Raw genomic sequence first — 22751 nt, 5'->3', positions numbered from 1 at the left:
GTTATATCTCAGAAGTTCTCTTCAAACATTACAGCTAATGAGCAGTGAAAGCTGAACATGACTGTAAGTGATTCTAGAAATCCTGAACAATGAATTCATACTGGTCACTATTAAGAATTCATCAAGAGGGAGAGTGAGGTAGTTGTTTCTTAAGCTAGGGTACTGAATCTTAATAAGGGAAATTCCAATGGTGTGAGGTTGACTTCGATGGATTGGAAAATGTTACAGAAAGGAATGACAGTGGATAGGCAATAGCAAACACTCAAAGAGTGAATGAGTGAGGTACAAACATTATTTATTCCTATCTGCTGGAAGAGTACAGAGAAAACAGTGGCTAAACCATGGCTTATGAGGGAAGTTAGATATAGTATTAGTTGCAAACAGAGGCATACAAATTGGCAAGAAAAAAAACAATAGAACTGAGAATTGGGAGCAGTTTAGAAGTCAGAAAAGAAGAACTAAGGGATTGATAAAGAAGGGGAAATAGAGCATGACAGTAAGTTTGCGGGGAACACAAGAACTGACAGTAACAGTTTCTATAGGTATGTAAACAGAAAAAAATTGGTAAAATCTAACATAAATCCTGGCGAATTTATAATTGGGAACAAAGAAATGGTTGATGAAATAAATTCATACTTTGCTTCTATCTTCACAAAGGAGAACACAAGTAACATACTGGAAATGATGGGAAACACAAGGCTCAGACAAAAGGAGGAACTGAAGCAAATCTGTATTAGTAGAGAAATGGCAATGGAGAAAATGGGATTAAATGCTGATAAATAAATCCCCAGGGCCTGATAATCTATTCTCAGAGGATTTACAAAAGGGAAATCATGCTTGACGTATTTACTGGAATTCTTCAAGGATGTAACTAATGAAGTTAATCAGGAGGAGCCAATGGATGTGCTTTATTTGGACTTTCAGAAGGCTTTCAACAAAGTCCCACATAAGAAATTAATGTGTAAAATTAAAACGGATGTGTTTTGGGGTAATGTATTGAGATGGTAGAAAATTCATAGCAGACAGGAAACAAAGAATAGGTATAAATGGGTCATTTTCTGAATGGCAGGCAATCATTAGTGAGATATGACAGGCTTGGTACTGGGCGCCAGCTATTCACAATATATGTTAATGATTTAGGTGAGGGAACTGAATGTAATATCTAAATATTTGTAGATGGCACAAATGTGTGTAGAAGGGTGAGTTATGAAGAGAATATAGAGATGTTGCAGTGTGATTTGGGCAGGCTGAGTGAGTGGGCAAATGCATGGCAGAAGCAGTAATAATGTGAATAACTGCGAGGTTATCCACTTTGATTGCAAAAATGGGAAGGCAGATTATTATTTGAATGGCTGAAAATTGAAAGGGGTAAGTTTTCAATTAAACTTGGGTGTTTTCATGCACCATTCACTGAAAGTAAACATGCAGATGCAGCAGGCAGTGAAGAAGGTGAACTATATGCTGGCCTTCATTGCAAGAGGATTCAAGTACAGGAACAAGAATGTCCTGCTGCAAGTATCAGGATATTGGTGAGGCTGGAATATTTTGTGCAGTTTTGCACGGGAACAGACCCTTCGGTTCAACTTGTCCATGCCGACCAGCCATCCCAATCTGACCTAGTCCCATTTGTCAGCATTTGGCCCATATCCCTCTAAACCTTTCATATTTTTATATTCATCCAGATGCCTTTTAAATACTGTAATTATATCCACCTCCACCACTTCTGACAGCTTTTTCCATACACGCAGCACACTCTGCATGAAAAAGTTACCCCTCAGTCATGCCTAACAATTCTGTTAGAATCCTTTGTAGAGGTAACTAGCAAGTTAGACAAAGGATAGACAGTGGATGTAATCTGTTTGGATTTCTGGAAGGCTGTTGACAAGGTGCCACACAGGACACTGCTAAATAAGATAAGAGCCCATAGTGTTAGGGACAAGGTACTGGCATGGATTAAGGATTAGCTGCCTGGCAGAAGGCAGAAAGTAGGGATAAAGGTTTTTTTTTCAGGATGGCAGACTAGTAGAATTCCACAGGGGTTAGTGTTGGGACCACTATTATACAGTAACAATCTGAATGAAGGAACTGAGGGCATTGTTGTTAAATTTACAGATGACACAAAGGTTGGTGGAGGGACAGGTAGTGTTGAGGAAGTGGGGAGGCGATAGAAGGACTTGGACATGCTTGGAGAATGGGCAAAGAACGGGCAGATGGAATTCATCATGGGAAAGGGTGAGGTTATGCACTTTGGTAGGAAGAATAGAGGGTTGAACTATTTTCTAAATGGGGAAAGGCTTCAGAAATCTGAAAGCACAAAGGGATTTGGGAATCCTTGTTCAGGAATCTCTTAAGGTTAACATGCAAATTCATTGACAGTTAGGAAGGCAAATGCAATGTTAGCATTCATTTCAAGTGGGCTAGAATACAAAAGCAGAAATATACTGCTAAGAGTCTGGTCAGAGTGCATTTGGAATATTGCAAGCAGTTTTGGGTCCTGTTTCTAAGGAAGGATGTGCTGACATTGGAGGGGATCATGAGAAAGGATGTTCTTACTATAGAGGGATGCAGCAAAAGTTTACCAAATTGATTCCTGGGATGGCAGGACTGACATGTGAGAAGAGATTGTGTCGTTTAGGATTGTATTCACTAGAATTTAGAAGAATGAGTGAGGATTGCATAGAAACCTATAACATTCTAACAGGACTGGATAGGTTCGTCGCAGGAAGGATGTTCCCAATAATGAGGGAGTCCAAAACCAGGAATCATAGTTTAAGGATAAAGGGTAAAACTTGTAGGATTGAGACGAGGAGAAACTTCTTCATCCAGAAAGTAGGAAGCCTTTGGAATTCATTACCACAGATAATAGTTGAAGCCAAAACATTGTGTTTTCAAGAAGGAGATAGATATAGTTCTTGTGGCTAAATGAGGGATATAGAAGGAGGGCAGAATTAGGTTATTGAGCTCCATGATCAGCCATGACCATATTGAATGACACAGCAGGTTCAAGGAGTCAAAGGACTGACTCCTGTTCCGATCTTCTACGTTTCTATGAAAGGGTTGTTAATCAAAGCCATAGATAACAGAACAATGTTCAGAATCTTGAATGAATGCTTACAGATGGTTTGACAATGCGAGTCTTGATCTTTAGGACTACCATTCCTAATGCACACTCCAAATCTTTAATCAAGTTGCCATCTTGAACTAAAGTCAGGCTTTGCTGGCTTGGAGGCTCTTTCCGGTTAAAAATATTCAGGGATATTCATCCCCAAAGTTACACAAATGTCAAGATTAGGAGAGTGCGAATCCAGCAGAGGTGGGGAAGCTATAAAAAGCAATGAAGGAAAATAAAGAAAGAAAAAGGAACCTTAAAAAGACTGATACCATCAAAAGTTAAAGCAATATATTGAGAAAGAGTAGTATGTATTTTAAATATATTGAGAAGGAGAATGTGGCCTATTAAAGATTGGTGCAGGTGAGACTATAATATGGAAGTTTTGTTACAAAAATACCTCTATCTGTTTTCACAGTGGAGGAATAGGACAAAGTAATCGTGTTAGGATCCCAGCTGATAGTAATATTGGACTAATCAGATCCCAAAATGTAACCTGGCCTGGTACATCAAAATAAGCAACAAAAATGCTATGTATGTATATAGGGAACAAAGAGGAAAATCTTAACGAAATAACAAAACAAAGTGCTGAATCTTCCCACATTTTAATTGTGTCATTTTTGTTGAATTTAATGCACCATTTCTCGGTGTGAAGCCTCGTCAGTGATCATCCAAAACACAACTCATTAACTACTTACCAGGCCCCTGTGGTTCCCCACCTGTCCAATTTTAGCCCAATTCTCCCACTAAACGTAGCCGGAGGTGTTTGATGCTGCTGGGATATCCCAGCATCCCTGGTGCTGGCGTCATATTTAAAATGTTGTTATGCAGCTGGTTAAACACTGTCAGTCCAGACCTACCCTGCACAGTCCCTGTGAATCATCCTAGAGATAGCTGCTAGGTGTAAATTAGTGCCATATGTTGTGGATGGGGACCTAGATATCCTGGTGACAAGGTGGTGCAGAGAGAGGCTGACCTCTTCCCCAGGACTGGCAGTGAAAGCTAGACACTGCCAATCTGAACTAAAGTTACCACCTGGGTTAGTATGGTCTCAACCATCTGGAGAAACACTCGTCAGCGTAGGAAAGAGGTCAATAATCTTCTCTGTTCTACTGGCTAAGTGCTACTCTCTCTGCTACATTACACTTACCTTATCTTTGTTACTGCACCCTTTTCCCACCAACAGTCATGCTCCACCACTCTTAATATTGCCTGCAGCATCTTTCGTCACTCACTGACACTCTCCTCAACCTTGATACCATTAACCCTGCAGTGCCTCTGTGCTGTCTACTCACTCACCCAGGGCAGTTCATCCACCTTCCTCCAGCTGTGTCTGTGTTAACAGGTGTGCCGTCCTCTTTCATTTCTCTCATTTCAGGAGAAAATCATCCATAATGGGGGTGTGGGGGGGTAGTGGAGAGCCAGTATGGTGAAGGGGCAAGATATTTGTCCCTTTGCCCCTTACAAGGAGAGATTTTGGCTCTAGAACGTAAGACCGAGATCGGTCCCGTGGAGATGCAGGAACCTCCGTGACTCAGAAACCAAGAAAGAAGAATTGGTCATTGTCGTATTGTTCTCTCATTGTCCCCCACCCCGCTACTGTGAATTTCTTGTTAACATGCCACAATGTTTAATCATTGGTCATGGTGCTTTCGCTCTTTTGTCAGCAGGGTGGTTGTGGTCAAGAGGGCTCATTGCAGGACATCCCCTTGTCTACTTCTCAGGAAGAGAGCAGGGAAGCCTTAGAGGAAGCACTGGCAAGGCTCCCTTTGGCACCCCTCACCAGCTCAGCTACTGAGACTTCGGTGGGTATCTTTTCTAGATTAGAGTCATGTGAACATGCTGGTGAGCATTTCACTGCCACAACTCTGCATTTGGCGGGTCAATAGTCCCAGGTCACTGGCACTCCGAAGACTGTAGGAGACGAGGCACCCGCTCAGTCGTTGGTAGGGGATGTCTTCATGGTGTCACTTTATCAGGGACTTCATACAATTACACAGTCAGCCATAAGAGAAACGGGCAGGTTTGTCAGAACCACTGGGCAAACTGACATAACGCTGTTGGGATCCTGCTGCCTCAGGCATGAGGGCCGTCTGGCTGCCTCCATCACTGCATCGACAGCCAGGGCCAAAACGCTGAGAGTATGATGGATATGTGCGCAGAACTGCATTCCATCGCTCGAGCTATTGGTGCTCAGCATTAACAGCAAGGCAACAGGGGGATAAGGGACCAGGACTTCACTCTGAATGCTTCTTCCTCACAAGTAGACAGGACAGTAGGCACCGAGCCATAGAAGGAACTACTCACAGCACTATCCCCACCCCCAGCCCCACCCCCACCCCCCAAAGGCCTCCTCCCAGGACACTCTGAATGTGGTTGGTCCCTCCACCTCTCCCTGCCTGCCATCCTCAGCTCTGTGGGGCTTCAAGTCAAGGAGGGGCCAGCAGACACTCAACACATTAAACTAAAACACCCCTAGGATCACCAAATCTCCAAGGTATATGGGCTCCACCGTACAGCAGCTTCCCTCCGCCTTCTCTACAGAACATTGGAAGGAAAGAAAGAAGACCTTATCAGGACACATGAGAGATACATCAATGTAAACAAGTCTCTGCTTTTGTAAACATATGTTCACTTTTCACCATCAGCTGTGTTTGTGAGTCTCTGTCTAGCCATCATTACAACACTGAAGGAACAGAGCCCACCTATCCTTCACACTATATGTTAGTCAATGTTCCAAGGTGGGGCAAGAGCACCTCCTGCATCACACACAGATAACGGGTAAACGGCTGGTGATTGCTACTTTGGTAAATCAGCTCGCAGGAGTCTTTCAGCTTCAGCGTAAGGGTGTCTATGTAATGCTGTTGCCCTTTGAAGGGACTCACATTGCTTGAAGTCAAAGTCCCCTCCCTCACAGAATAAAGTACATTCCCCACCTACTCCCTGTGTGGTTGAAGCCCTTTTTATATCCGTTGCCTATTTGTTACTAAGAGCATGATGGAAGGTAGCAGAGGTCACTCCTCAAACAGTGAGTCTCATGCTCCATGTCTCCACCTTGTGAATCCCCAAGTGTAAATATCTCTTTCCTGGTAGCCTTTCCCTCAACCCCATAGGCTTTGCACTTCCCTAAGTCACCAACCAACAAGTCTATGTCAGTCTTCATCTGCCTATTTCACACTCCAAGCCCCAAGCATAGCAAGGAAACATACCAGGCATAACAGTGCGCTGTTTCCCCATGAAAGCTAGGGTGCTTACTACCTACAGTCAATGACACCCTCACATGACTCCTTTCCCTCCCATGCTCTATCATCTTCCCATTTTGTATCTGCGCTAAACTGGAAGGCATGTCAGAAGTACTGTGAGCCTTTAAGGTGTGGCTGAGGGGGGAAACACTGAAATGCAACACAAGACAGGGGTGCCTGTCCCTGTGTACAACGTACTTATAATAGTATTTCAATGAGAGGTGCCAGTGCGCTCTGAAATGTACAATGAATGACAGGAGCATATTGTAAGCCATGTGTCAGTTGCCAGCATCCACAGATGGGAGGTGTGTGTGAGGTCATTGCCTTTAGTCTGTGCTCTAAGATGTTGGAGCCAGATCTCCAAGCTGGAGGTCCAGAGGAGCAAGAGCTGGAGTTGTTGGTTACCCACTTTGACATTCATTGTCAGGAATCTTTGGCATCTTGTTTCTATGTGGCAGCTGGAATAAATGGGAGCTTGCATATTAAAGATGTGAGCTTAGGTGGTAGTGAGGGTAATAATGAGTGATAATCTCATGTAATAGCACTCTCACAGCTCACTATTGAGTCTCAATGTCTGGGATTTGGTTGGGAAATGTGACTTGTTGATTTTTCTCTTGAAATGCCTCTCTTGGCATCTTATATCAAACCATTAAACTTCTTGCCATAGCCCACCTCATTCAAGGTCTGGGAAAATTTTGCTCAAAGTTTCATATTGTGATCTCCAAACTGGATAGAGGTTATTTCATACTTGGCAAGGAATTTCAAATTAATTTTAATATTTATTGTTATATAGCTCTCAGTGGGCCCCTCAACCACCCGCACTCACAATGTAGTTCTCCGAACAGTTTAAGAAGCGCACTTCAATTTCCTTCACCAATCAATGTTCATGTGGAATGTTTGTAACAAACAGCCAAGCCAAAACATAGATGCAGCAAATTGTTGTACTAGTCTCATTATGACATGCAAAACCTGATCATTAGGCTGACTTTAATGTCCCCCTAGAGTCTGGGGAGGCAGGGGCTGCCAATAAATTGGGGGAACAACAGCCTCAGCCCATTTAAGCCTGGGTGAGAGGAGGGCCATTGTGATGATACAACTGCAGTTATCATGAGTGGGACACCTGAAACAGACACCTTCAGAATCTGGACAAGTGTCAAGAAAGGTTTTTTTACTTAACAGTAATTAACATCGCTTCATGGGATGAATTTTTCCCATTGTTCTCCAAACTGTCAACTGAAACCTTTGGGGCAGCTTTAGGATTTTCACAAATCTTCCACCAAAGTCATGGAGGCTGTTCAATAAAGCCCCATGTCAATTCTACCCGATGCTTCCTGCAACTCAGTTATAACAACTGAGGAGGTGGGAAGAACTAAAATGGAAGAGTGTATATTGCTTCTGTTTTCTTTTTTATCACCATGAATCATAGCTCCTTATACCTCTCTCCCTGCTCTCTTACCCCTTCCGCAACCGTTCCACTCAAAATCTTAAAATTGGTCTTGATAGCTCTTCACCACCCCTGTGCATCCCAATTCATTAGCCACAGATTTTCCTTTTGCAGTAAAAAGAAAAAGCAACAAACCAACAAATTTTCAACTGAAGATTAAACCAGAGGTTTGGGAGAGACTGTGTGTGGAGAGAAGGTCAGCAGATTGGCAGGAAGAATCCCTTACATTCAGCTACTTTTGATAATTCCAAATGAAATAAATCCAGCAAAAATATGGAGCTGTTACCTATTCACCAGATTGCCTTACACCTTAGGTGTCTGATTTCTCTCAGCATAATGCAGTGAAGATTCCAGGTTTGAATCAGAACAGATTTATTTAGAATATTTTAACATCTCAGAACTTACAGGATTTCCTATACACATGGTCTAATCCAGATCTCAGATCTTTCTATGGAAGCATCTCAGCATAACTAGCTGTCTTGTTTCACCCACAGGTTTAATCAAATCAAGTACAGGTATGTAGCTTAGAGAGACAATTTACAATTACAAGCACTAACTGGGGCCATAACAATAATCAAACACAGATTAATCTGTTTTTTATTCATTCAGAGGATGATGGCATCACTTATTGCCCATCCCCAAGAGTCAATCACATTGCTGTGGATCTGGAGTCACATGTAGGCCAGACCAGGTAAGGATGGTAGTTTTCTTCCCTAAAGGTCATTAGTGAACCAGATGGGTTTTTCCTGACAACCAACAATGGATTCACGGTCTTAACTCTTAATTCAAGATTTTGTTTTTGTTTAACTCAAATTTCACTATTTGCCACAGCGAGATTCGAACCAGAGTCCTCAGATCGTTATTTGGGTTTCTGGATTAACAGTCCACTGATAATGTCACTAGGCTATTGCCTCCCCAGTACTTAATCAAACCATTGAACACCACAGGAGCAATCTTTTCTCTTTTCAAATCTTATATTTCCAGCAATTTCTGCAATTAAATCCAGGCTTCTAGTTATATTTTTCTCTGAGTGGATGTATTATTTTAATTAGTTGATACAGTTTACTTCATGTTTCCACAGGTTAATGTGCCCGTTTGTATCTTTTAATGCAGGCCTCACATTACTTTTGCTAATTGGGAGGCAACTAGTCTAACATTCAATTTGCATAACAGTGCATTTAGCATTTCAAGAAATGAATTAAGGATCTGGAAATAATTCAAACTATTACTTCAAGGCTGTATACAGATAGGAAATCAAACTATCATCCCTTTGACTGTCATATAACTGACTACATAAGTATCAACCAGATACTAACCTATGTCTAGAGGCCCACAGCCGAGAAGAGCCTGCTTGTATTTATTCAAACTCTCATCATCATTGTCCATCTCCTGAATTTCTTTAAGTGTCTTCTGTGCTGGTGCTCTGTAGCTTGAGTCAACCAAGGCATCCTCTTCTACAGGATATATCTCTGGATCCTTGTCTGCCATAATATCTGAGAAAAAAAAGTACACAGACTTATTGTTAGTTAGCTTTCAGTTCAATAGTTGGTTTTTATTAATTGAAAAGAAAATTCCAATTACATACTGTCAATATCATCTGTAATAAACTTTAAAATAACACATAAATTGTGTGTGAAAGGTTGAGAATAGTTTAATCCTCGTGAACATTTGGGTTTATGCTATCTCAAGCACTTCTAGGTCAGAAATATCTAGTTCTAGAAACTTCTAGTTCTAGGTCGTACACCATTGCAGATCGGTGGAGATCTCCAAACTAAAGGAACAAAAAAAGTGATATCAGGCAAATTAATTCTACTTTAACTCTGCAAAATGGCAAAACAGATCTTTTGCACAAAGGTTCAATATCTCAAATGATTAGACAGTTGTTTTAATCTCACCCATGTGATAAGAAATGGGGTGCGGAGGTAGAATTTCAAATAGTACTAAATAACATACAGCTTCAATCATTCCCCCACTACTGTCCGCTACTGGTTTAACAGTTGGGTTTTAGAGATCATTGGTGGTGATGTAGCAAGAGGGTGTCTATCATTAGCACCTAAATGTCAGGATCCAATCATGTATTTATGACCTTGGCATGATGGTTAATGCTTGCACTGAGTGCCAGAACCACTGGTGAAGTACGGTAGAAAATAATTAGATGCAAGTGCAAACTTTCTGCAAGTATAAGACTGTAATGTATATTATAAATATAAAATTAATTGTATGAACCAATTCTCTGCTCCAACAAGTTGTTGTCACACTACAGAATCCTTGCAATCGTGGTGTTTGTGTTTCTCGATAAGCGCAGTCTATTAGATGGGATCCTATTTCACTAATTTGCCATTTCAGAATGCATTTAATGCAATCCTGTGAAAGGAGGGGACGAGTGATGCTGGCTGCAATAAGAAATTAATTGAATAAGAAAAACTGCATAAATGTTATAAAACTCATGCTTATTAACATTAACTAACTTTGCCGACTGCCATATTGATTTGATACTAAAGAGTTTAGATTTGATAGTTGAACAGTGCTAAGAGAAATATTGCTGTTTAAGTGGTTACATTAGCACTTTATAGACTCAAACAGTGAATATTTTTATCCCTGAATGACAACTTATAAGTACCAAAAAGCAAAGCTCATTGACTTTCATCTCCAGTATCTTCCACACAACTTTGATATCATATTGGACTCACCAATGGAGCAGTCCTTTCTAGCACAAACAGCATGCCAATATTCATCAAACAAAGAAGGCTTTGTTGGCTTGGGATTGTGCATAGGACAGAAGATGGCTATATCCACAGAGTCATGTTATACATGGAGGTAGACCATGGCAAGAGACTCAGCAAGTGCTGAAGGATCTGCCTCAAGAATGCTGTCAAAAGATGACATGAAAGCGCTCTATATCAATCACAACAAGTAGGAAAATCTAACTGAGAATTGGTGTCAATAGCAACGTTAATTGTAACAGGTGCCGGCCTTGCTTAGCGGCAAGGGACAACGTGATGTGTAGCACTTTTAGCAGATTTTGCCTTTCCAGAAAGGCAGCCATTGCTAAGCCATTAAACCAAGTGCAACAGGATGACTTCAACTGACTTCATCAGAGTTCTGAAACTGCATTTCATCAGGAAAAACAAATTAAAAGACACATAGGAGCAAATAATTCTGTAAAATAAACTAATTATGTCTTCTATATTATGTAATATTTTGATGCCAAGAAATGTTAATTTATGAAACCTTGGTTTGACTACTGATTGGCTTCTCTAGGTTATTCTCTGTTGCAGACTGGACTTTGCAGTCATCATAAGTGACTTATGACATCTGTCTACAACTTCACTGCACCCCAGTAATGCAGATTATCTCAAAGGCAAGGGACCACCAGGATGATTCTTGATCATGACACAGGAAGGTTGAAGCACAGGCCTGGGGTCACTTTACAGTCTGCCCCATATTCAGTTGGTAATCTTGGTATGTGGGAATGCGGTTGGACATTGAAGCATAACGGGGTTCCCACCATCACACAATCCAACCTGCTTGCCCATGTTGGAAGTGCCCTTCAGGTGGTCATTTTGGCTGTCTGACACCACTCTGGCTTCTGAGGCAAAATACTGCTGTGTTCAAGCTTCATTCTGGACATGGGCAGATTTTTCCGATAGCTCAGTTTCATACCCCTCTGAAGAGTTGATGGGGAACACATCCCCACTGAACATGGCTGCCCATCAGCCATTTAACACTTTATGAGGCACTCATTGCCTCAACACTCCCCCCTCCCACTTTATGGGGAGAGCATTGTCCCAGCTCTGCAGTCCCAAAATGAGAGTTACAAGCAGTGGCCTATGCTGGGACAACAGGAAGAGCAAGTTATGGATGCTGGATGCTTAGGTAGGTCTGCCATATTGGCAAGGCCTGGGGTGCCAGGCCCCAGTGAGGTGGGGTGAAGGAAGTGGGACACCAGATTCAAGAGATCGGAGGAGGATGAAAGGGGAGGTTTGACCGTGTAGGATACGCCTCTGATGGGCAGAGGATCCCTAAAGCTGGTTCACTCTCCTGCCCAACACCAGCCTGCACAGTGAAAGCTGCCAGGCTACCCACCAAAAGTGGGCCTCCCCCTGACATGGGTCATATAGAGACAGAGGGCAAGATCAGATAGTTAAATGATAATTAATTGGGCACTTAAGGGCTTCAATGCATACAAGGGCAGATTTGCTGCCCAACATAACCACAGCTATACAGGAGACTAGTTAGGGCAAACAAATAACATAAGGGCCAGACATTGCATTTTAACAAGCTCCTGAGCCTTCAAACTCATGGGCAGGGCTCTGTAACATTTTGGCTACAAGCCCATAATTCAGGCTATCTCTTCGGTACAGTGATGCAAGAATAGAGCATTGTCAAAGGTTATGAAAGGTTATAAGGTTCTGTGTCCTTTCACAGGTACACCCAAGAGATCCTTCAGCATGAATGGAAGAAGACCATAAACTTTGCCATGCTTTCTGGTCAGCAATTATCTCTCAACCAATGCCAACAGCCCATTATATGGCCATTTATTCACTATAGTTTGTGGACATTAGGCGTCATGTTTGCTACAATACAAGGTGACTATCCTTCAGAGATACTTCATTGTCTGCAAAGCATTAAATCCTGAGGTCATGAAATATGCTCTGTTAGCATGTGTTTTTTTATTTAAATTAATTTCTTACATCACATTTTCTCCAAAAAAAATAGCCTGCACTTTCCATGTTTGGTTGGCTGCTCACTCAACATTGTAATTACTTACTGTTTCCAAGTCGGACTATCAGTAGTAATTTGCTGCAATTGTGTTGACTCAGTTTCATTAAATCAGACTCTGGGTGCAGTTTATGCTAATACAGGTTTGATTTCTGAATGGAGGTCCTATAATTGATCCTGTGGCCTACATTAGCACAAATGTCTTGATGGCTCAGCGAGACAGTAAAAGCAGGAAATACAAAAAGTAGGCCAAGGATCATTATACATTAAAGTGACAAATCATGTAGAAGTATTTGTATTCATCTTCCTGGGGATATTTGACAAACTATTTTGTTTGCAAATACAATCTGGTGCCAAGTTGCAGAGAAATACATTTGTGTGTGACGTGAATAGCAAAAAGGACAGGACCTTCCTCTGTGGGTGCAACCCAGAGTTAAATTATAAAATGAACCCACATTATGCTTCTTTTGAGGTTACGGCTAAGTTTCATCCCAACCTTATTAAAATACACCTGCATTTAAAGTTGCTATTTAATCACCAAAGGAATCAAGGATTGTGTAGAAATGGCATGAAACTAAGGATTATCAGCTCAACCACCATCTCATTGAATGGTAGAGTATAATTGATGGGCTGAATGGTCTACTTCTGCTCCTATATCTTATGGTTTTATGTCTTAACAGTAACAATCAAAGACTAGCAAGGTACCACTTCCTCTAAGTATGCACATTAGGCACAGCATACTTAGGACCTGGTCATCAGGGAGGCTTTTCACTTTTTAACATGCACCATACTAAGGCCATTAATATGCATTAAATGAAACAAAAAAGATATCATTCAGGATAAAGAAAAAAAAAACAAATTCTTTTGCAGCAAAACACCATTAAAAAGCCATCTTCCCTCTGTGCCTGAAACTCTGGTCACATAAGAGACCTTCCAAGTAAGCCTAATTTGAGGATATTTGCTTATGACTGTTGAGGTGTGGCCAGCTATGTGGGCAGAAACTTGTTCAATAGAGCACTAGATGAATCGATGCAAAATGTCAAGGTGATTCAGGTACAATCTGGTTCATTGTATTACTCACTAAGACCCAACATTCAAAGATGCAAACTTTGAAGACTGAAGAATGTAATTAAATACAAATGATTGCAGATAAAATACATGTTGGGGAAGCAAAACATGAGAAATAGCTCTTTGCTGCCCTGATTTACAAAGTGTAACATGGACTATTTCTTATTTTGTGCTACACCCCATTGATATCACATTTGACATTAATAATATTGGAGAAATGGGATCAAACTCCCAGGAAAGTACTAGGAAAGATATTGGAGAAAACTAATGTTAATCAATGGCGTGAAAGTTATATATCTTATTAATGGACAGAAATATAACAGCAATTTAAATAAAACACTAGAAGTCTGTCTCTATGTACTCCTCTTACATTAAGTAAATGCTTCAGATTTTTAAGTGTTACTTTCAGCTTCACATCATTAACAACTTAACATTCCTATAACACCATTATATCAATTGCAAGGTTTCAGCGATGCATTGCAATGCAATCAACACTATTGCTAATGGTCTTTTTGATTTGGAGAATACCATTTTCTAGTTGAGTAAATTTATACATCTTAAACAGAGTATGCCTAACTTAGAAAACAATAATATTCTCATATAGCGTAAACAAAAAGTTCATTTTAAGTCAGTGATGCACTGTTAGGAACAGAATAGTTTATGCCTACCATGAATTTGTTTCTTGCAATATTTTGGGTCATAGATGATCAAATCCTTCTATTTTATTTAAATAAAATGTTACTAATGGCTCTTTTTTAAAAGTTATTTTGCCTCCTCTGAAATCTCTGTCACTGACAATAGAGAAAGCCCAGACAGTTGCCTGTTAATTTATATTTCACAAAAGAGAAAACCAGATGTGCTTTCATTCCCTTGGCAGACCAGATACTTCAACCATCACCCATGGGAATCAGAATTTGCTATTACATCATGTTAGTAAACGAGGGTTGAATTTCTTTGTGCTCCCTTCCCTGAAAGATGGACATTGAGGTGGGGATGGGGGTGGGGGGGGGGGGGGTCTGAAAATGACAACATCAGACAGTGTGTCAATTTTCATGTGCCAGGGCAGGGTAGGGAGGGTTGAGTCCATATCCTCCTCCACACTGAGGCCAATTAAACTTGTTAGGGGGGAGATGGAATATTTAAAGGAGTACAGATTTAAGCACCTGTCAATTTCAGGATAGCTGAAGGGACGGGGATAGACAATGGGGAACCAGTCAATGCTACCCTACAGCATCACCCGACCCATAATAAAGGCAGTGGAGCAAAGGACAATTGTTCTACAGACTCTGGAGCAGTCCTTCCAGATTGGAAGGTGGCAAACGTAAACCCACTATTTAAAGTGGAGGGAGAAAACACACAGGTCAGTTAGTCTAACATCAGTAGTAGAAAATGCTACAGTCTGTTATTAAAGATGTATTAACAGAAAATTTGCAAAAGATTAACGGGATTGGAAAACGTCAGTGAAAGAGAAATCATGCTTCATAAATCTACTGGAGTTTTTTGGGGATGTAACTAGTAGAATAGATAAGCAAGAAGTAGTCGTTGTGGTGCATTTGGATTTTCAGAAGGCTTTTAATAAGTCCTTCATAAGAGATTAGTGGGCAAAATTAAAGCTCATGGGATTGTGAGAAATATATTGGGATGGATCAAGAATTGGTTAACAGGCAGAAAACAGAGATTGTGAATAAATGGATATTTTCTGAATGGCAGCCAATGACTAGTGCGATGCTGCAAGGATCAGTGCTTGAATGTTCATGATTTTTAAATGAACTGGATAGGGAAACAAAACGCAACATTTCCAAGTTTGCTGAAGACACAAGATTGGGATGGTGGGGGGTGGTGTTGGGGGTTGTAAGGAGGATGCAAAGTCCTTCAAGATGATTTAGACGAGTTAAGTGAGTGGGTATACACGTGGCAGAGGCAGTACAATGTGAGTAATTGTGAAGTTATACACTTCAGTGGGAAAATCAGAAGGTTGTATTTTATTCAAGAATATTATTTAAATGGTGATATGTTGGGAAGTGTAGATATACTAAGGGATCTGGATGTTCTTGTACACTGGGCAATGAAAATGGACAGGTATGTGCAGCGAACAATTAGGAAGGCAAATGATACATCAGTCTTCATTGCAAGAGGCTTTGAGTTCAGAAGTAGAGATGTCTCACTGCAATTATGTAGGATCTTGGTGAGACCACACCTAGAAAATTTCATGGAATTTTCAGTCTTCCTAAGAAAGGATGTACTTGTCATAGAGAGGGTACAGCAGAGATTCACTGGGTTAATACAAGGGTTGGCAGGACTGTTCTATGAGGAGAGATTGGTTCAACTGGGTCAAGTGTTTTTATTTACTCTCCTCAGTCTCACCTGATTGTAAAAAGTCTGAGAGTCTGATGGGAATCTTTTGCTTTACAAGGCCCCCACTTCATCCTCAAATCTTCAAAACCATTCCAGAAACTATAGGTCTGTCACAAAAGGGACGGAGATAATTACAATTGTTAAAATTATAATAACTTAAATTGGGATCCACACTCTGATGTTAAGAAAACACTTCTTACATACAAACTTACTAATCATAGCTGGTGAAGGGAACATATAAATTCTGTCCGTGATGGGGACCTTGCTGTATGCAATTTGACTGTGGTTTTTCCTATATTATAATGTCATCACACTTCACAAAAGATTAATTCATGGCTGTGAAGTCCTTTGGGACATCTGGCGGTTTTGAAAGGTACTACACAAATGCAAACATTTTCTTCTGTCAAATCGACTTATTCACTGCAAAATTCTGAAATTCCAGGAGTTATAACGAGGGTCATTGAATTGCTTTTTGAGTGTACCCTTCCTTCTCTGTGTCTCTGCAGGAGATAATCCCAGTGATGGCATTTCCAATTATCTGTTTTTTTGTAAAAGCATCGCATATTCCAGGAAAGAAGTTGTTGTTGTCAAAACACTGGGATGATAAAACACTGAAAAGTGTAATGCTCCCCCAGAGTTTAAAACAGATTTCATTTCAACTACAATTTGAGAAGCAGTGTAAAGCAGTTACAATAAAGCTCTGAATCAAGTGTGAAACAAAATGTGAGAGGGCAGGTTTCAGAACCCACATGGATCATTAGTTCAACACTGTCATTCTGCAGCCAGCTGGCCAAGGGTCCATGTAGATCTCTGATAAGCATCTTAAATCCACCTGTAAGTAGCCGAAACATTCAGATAATACAAACATTGGGAGAACCTTTACCCATGCGGGTAAGCATATATGAGCAGAGATATCTTTTACCGGGTGTATTATTGAGATTTCAGCCATCCAGGATAAACAGAGTGTTACCATGTTTAAATCTTAACTGCAGATTCTGATTTGAAACAGTCAAAGTGAATAGTGCCTCAGAATCAACAGCAGAAAATGTGGTATCACTTTTAGGGCAACTGCATTCGAGACACTGAACAGTTAGAAAATGAAATGTTGCAGGATTCACATCCCAGGAATAATAATAACTGGGGAGTTAATGTGCAGATTAATTTTCGTATTGAATCCTCTAAATGATGGGCTGAATAATCTTCTTTTGCTCTGTAACAATTCCGTGTTCCTGTGATTTAACCCTCAATACCCCAACCCATGAAATTGAAGCACAACCATTGTCATGCACTGAACGCCTGTAACTACACGTGATAGCCCTGCCTCAAACTGCACCATATGTTAATCAGAATAGACACTTTTGGAGGGCCATGCAGCTCTAATGTTGTGCCTAGAAGGTCTCGCTGCATCATTTCCTTTGGTAGCTTACAAGAAACGTCAACACCTTTTAAGTATAAATCTACATTACTAATGAAAAAAAAGCAGCACACTATTTTCATTTAACAGTTTCAGTTCAAGAAATACTTCTCATTGTTAAACTACTTCATCACAACTGCATCATGGTGGAATTTTATTTTCCAGAGACTTCACATGCCCCAGGTAATGTGAGTGCAATCACCAATCAGCATGGTCCAGTTGGAGAAAGCCATGATATAAGAATTTTCGGTATTCAAGACTATCATTAGGTTTCAAAACATATCTTTTTTGTATTAAGTAAATCTGATAGCTTAAACAAGGTTCCAAATGGATCAGCGTTCAAACTGCTGAGAAAAAAGGACCCACATAAAATTCAGTAGTTTTGTTTTCACAGATACGCACAAGAGTTGGGAATATCGAGCTTTACTAAAATAAATGGAATTGGGATTAAGCATAATTCTTAAACTACCATCACAGTAGCCCATCACACGGCTGTAGCTGGTCATCAGATATATTTCTTGAGCCTTATTCAATACATTAAGAAGTATCGTCTCAAATGCTGGATGTATTGCTGAGAAACAGAAAGTTATTTCTCCTCTGCAAGATGCATATGGGTGTGGCTTACCAATGTTAATTTACACTTACATATATAGCACATTACATCACTAAGTAACATTGGTATAATGCAACTTTACACCAAGAGCTAAATTAATAAGCAATTTGATCAGAAATGTGGAAAGAATTGGAATATTTTAACAGAGATATTGAGGAGAATCTGCTCAGTCAGCAGTGAAGAGTGCAGGCTTTGCTCTTACAGGAAATCCACGGTATAGCTCTTCAAACAAAGGATGGGCTTCTGGTTTTGAAATTTTAACAGCACAGAACAGTAATTTAAAAACTCTTGCCTCACCTTTGTAGCATACTGTCAACCACATAAGTTCCAGGAGCTGGCTGCCAAACTCACATACATCCAAACCCAGCATGGTAATCTGTCTGCAAGCAGTGTGGATGCTGTCTCACTCAAAAACGGGCACAATAAAAAAAACAACCAAAGCAAAATAATTTTTTTACACTGCACCCATAAAGTATATGAAGAGAAAAATATTTAAAAAGAAAAGTAATCCTGGATATGAGAAATTTCACATGCTACACATTGACTGCAATGGAACTGTAATGTAAAAATCCTATTCGTCTGCAGACGCTATTGATTTGCTAGCTGCCCTAATGCTATGCTGCTCTCAACTCCCATCAGTCATTATCTCGCAGATGTCTATGATCTCATCTCCCTCCCACCACATGCAGCACACACTTGAATACAAACACAATGCTTCCCCATGTAGAGAGAATATGTAATGCTCCTAATTCACAGACTGGTGTTTATAATCCTGAGGTTTGTACAGCCCCGCTACGCTACCTGGGAGAAAACAATAATATATCTTCTCCAGCAGTGTTAAAGGAGCAACGCAATACTCCTCTCCCCACAGAAAAATTAAGAACTCTCATGTGTTTAATCTATGTTCCCCCATTTCCTGAACTCTGCCTCATATTTTAATCTTTCACACAAAAAGTAAGTGTAAAATTGTGATTAGTTTGATTTAATGAAACTAAGAATAACTTGCTCTTGTTTATGCCAAAGTCAACCCTTACAAATACACTGAGACCATTGTTTTCATTTTCTCATTACCTCCCCTCCCCCAGCACAATGCATCACCTGGTCACAACTGCATATGATTAAAAATAGTAATACATATACTTTTTAAAACCACATTAAATTTTCATGCACCAAAATACTATTGTAAGCATTTTGCTGCAAGACATATTAAAGGCCCTCTAAACATGACAAATCTGCTACAAGTGAAATGATATTTCAAAGTATATTCTGCATAATTTATAGGCCCAACCATAAACAAGAATGCAGAACATTTTAAATTAGCTTCTCCCAGCTAGCGGACATCACATTATGTGCATGTCAATGATGATTTCTTTACATTACAATTACAGTACCAGCAGCTTTTTTGTGGACTACTTCAGCAACATGACTTAAGCAGTTACACACTAGACTGGTCTCAACAAGGTTGAAAATTGCATGATTATAGCTATCAATCATTCAAGCTCACTTGCTTCGGTTTAGTTTCTAATCAGAGTTCTTTCAAGCCACTTGATGAAGTAGGATGTGAGGGCTGGGATTTCCATCTCACAGGACGGAAAAAGTGACATCATCCTGCTCCTAGTGTATTTCTTCTTGCTAATCAGAGGCAGACTACTGGCAGTTTTGGAGCAGTTTCTAAGCAGTTGGTCCTCCCAACTGAAAAGGATCTGTGAAAATGAAGGATTCACATGTTTTATTGTGAGGTACACACATTTCATTTCTCAGAACTGACCAGATTCGTAGATGTCCCCTTTCATCCACCAATACAACAGGTTCCCTCTCAGGCCTTGATATTACCTTCATCTGCTAACATCCCTGCCTCCCCACTATGGGTGGGAAAGTGTCAGTGAGTAGGACTAAAGATTTAGGGACTGAATTTTCACTCTTGAGGCAAGTAGTGGGAATTGGTTATTCCCTGGGTCAGCGTGCCCCACTTCAGGCAAGATGGGACTTTCATCATCGTGGAGTAGCTGCTGGCTGCAATCAGGCCAGTCAATGTTGGAGAATGTGCAGATGCAATCAAAGCCAGATCTTTAATAGGATAAACTACACGGACTTCATCACAGTAGCAATAAAAACAGAAGAGCCTTCCAGCCCTCATCCCATAGCCCTTAGCCCCCACACTCTCCCCAAAACCCATCCATCCCACAGCATGCTCTCCTCACAACCTAAACAGTCCGTCATGGCTCCCACGTAAAAGTTATGTCCTCCAAACAAGACCCATGACCCATTATACTCCCACATCAGGCTATGCCCCTTCACTCACCCTACCTATGGTGCCTCATGACCCCAAATACTCAGCCTTGCTCTTCCACTCATTTCTCATAACCCTTAAGTCTCCTATGCCAGGCTATGACATTTATATGTCTATTCATCCATTATACACTTTATAGAATGAAACAACCCTATATTGGCAGTTAAATCCATAAAAAAACTTTTAATAAACCATTGATAACTTTCTATTATGTGTTAAAAGCAATTCCTTCTTAATACAGGACAATAAAAGTGTTGATCATCCAAACCCTTTGAAGTTTCAGCAGCTGAAATGGCACAGCACTTGAAACCACTAAAGCTTTTAAAAACAAATGTTGTAAAATTATTAGCAAAGATCAGACAGTCAGAGTTATCTATCAAGCAGGGACTCAGGTTTTTCAAGAGAATAGTGATGCCTGATCTTTCACCAAAGCCTCATTATATATGCTTGGCTAAGAGCCCAAACAACTATTACTCTCTTGTAATGGGGCAAGTCACTTCATTAACATATTTAATTTGTACTGGTATACTGCGATCAGGAGGCTGACTTAAAAATCACTGCTCTTACAAAGGCTTCTTTCAGGGTTTAGGAATCTCAGCAGTGAAAGGGATTGAGGAGCAGCAGCTCTACAGGACAGGCCTGATCTTGAAAGAAATGCACCATAAAACTCTCAGGTTTTTGGCTGTACTTCTGTGAATCAAGAATGGCCTTGACGAAAACCTCAAATTCCCCACTTCTGATGGCCAGCTTCTCTCATCTTCCCGTCTATATCATGGCCTCCCTCCTCCTTCATTGCAGCCTTCTCCCTCCCAAACACCATTTGCCAACTGCTCCCAAATACATAAATTGTCTTTTCTGGGGATCATCCTCAAGTCTCCGAGCTATGGCCTCTTGCCATTAATTTTCCATCCCTTATATCTGACAAGCTATCAATTTGGATGACTGATCAGCGAGAAATGGAACAAAAATATAGTGAGGCCACAGCATTAAGTTTAATTGGAAATCTGCATTCTCAGCCTTGGGAGTTTCTTCAGCATTTCTGGCTTTGTCCATACCTTTCCTGCATCCTGTAAATGTCAGATCCCCCATGTATTGCATTGCTCCCTCTCTTTCCTCTGACCCCAATCCCCAACTTCCAGCCTCCTCTTCAACCAACAATGAATCTCCTAACAATTCAAGCATAGACCCTTCCTCTGAAATTTCTCAATCATCTTCCCGTCCCAGCCCACTTCAAGCTCAAGTCATCAATGAGATTTGTCTCCTGCTCCCTTCCTGGATTTCCTCCCTATTCAACTCTGGTTCACACAACTTCCCTTCCTGATTACCATGTTAATAATATTTACCATGCCAGCTAATATTTATTTTCTCCCCAGTATTTCACCATGATATGTGGCATGCTTGATCTTAAAACAGGTCTACTTGTTAACAGCTATATAAATACTCACATTCGAATCACACTACAAACTATAATCAATATTGTAAATGGTCACATCATTTTATATCAAGTTCACTATAATGTTAGCACAAAAATATTCACAATTATTGAGTTGGATGTTAGCAGAAAGGTTCATCATACTGTATTTTCTGAAGGAATGCAGATGCTTTATTGACAGCGAATTAATGAATTTGGCACCTGTGGCTATTGGAACATATATATTATATATATCTCCAATGTGCCATGTTGGGATTTGAACGCAGGTCCCTGGAGTGTTATCCAGATCTCTAGATTAACAGTCCAGAGATAATGCTGCTAGGCCATTGCCTCCCCTTGGCTTATATAAAAACAGTATGGTAATAAAACCTCAAAGTTAATTGGGTGAAATTTAACCTTGTTGCAAACCATTTTTCAGTGCAAAATAGATATCAAACTTTTCAGCATTTGGCTCCATTTCAGTGTCAAGTTTTCTAATTCTAAAGCCCACCCATCATATGAAGCAGAAATAGTCAGGAGCAAGCTATAGAATCAGCATTAATGTCCAGTTTCTAGTCAGATATGGCTAGTACGCCTATGAGTCTTTTTGGGTTGTTTTGAGTATTAAAACTTCTCAAAGTATCTATGAACCTTCAGGATCTTTTTTACCAGAGTGAATTGCTGGATCTGCTACTGGGGATATAAAATAAACCACAGCAGCACCAGAAAGGAATAGACGTGGAGATGCTGCGAGAAAGGGTTAAGAAAGGGAGCCCCACACAATGTGCATATTCAGGAACTGGAATTTGTTGTTGAGCCTGAGTAGGTTTACTATGTGAGACGTATTTCCTTCATAATGGCTGTGTTCCTTGTTGCAGGGTCATCTGGAGTCTGCATCAGGTTTGTAAACAATTAAGGTGACAATATAGTCCTTAATCCCAGAACAGAGGCTCTTGGTTTGTAGAGGTGACTTAAGCATCTTGACTGTCTGGAGGTGTCTTTGAATAAGGGTCCATTCAAAGTCATTTGCTGACCCTATGCCCTGGAAAGTGATCAATTCTAAGACATATACCTGGTGTAGAA

At 40.4% G+C, this 22751-nt stretch overlaps 1 protein-coding gene across 1 annotated transcript in view; it reads right to left on the bottom strand.

Moving 5' to 3' along the window:
- arhgdig (Rho GDP dissociation inhibitor (GDI) gamma) overlaps window positions 1–18578 on the bottom strand; it is a 48848-nt gene extending 30270 nt beyond the window's left edge. The window contains exons 1-2 of the mRNA XM_020527010.2: window positions 18265–18578; window positions 9112–9288 (exon numbers count right to left, since the gene is read on the bottom strand). Of these exons, the coding sequence (XP_020382599.1) occupies window positions 9112–9288; window positions 18265–18337 (250 nt within the window). The 5' untranslated portion in view covers window positions 18338–18578. The remainder of the gene's footprint in view (window positions 1–9111; window positions 9289–18264) is intronic.
- Window positions 18579–22751: the final 4173 nt, after the last annotated feature.

The sequence above is a fragment of the Rhincodon typus genome, chromosome 21 (genome assembly GCF_021869965.1).
Source record: "Rhincodon typus isolate 14 chromosome 21, sRhiTyp1.1, whole genome shotgun sequence".
NCBI lineage: Eukaryota > Metazoa > Chordata > Chondrichthyes > Orectolobiformes > Rhincodontidae > Rhincodon > Rhincodon typus.
The sequence above is the reverse complement of the archived record's forward strand: the minus strand, read 5'-3'. Positions and strand labels throughout refer to the sequence as shown.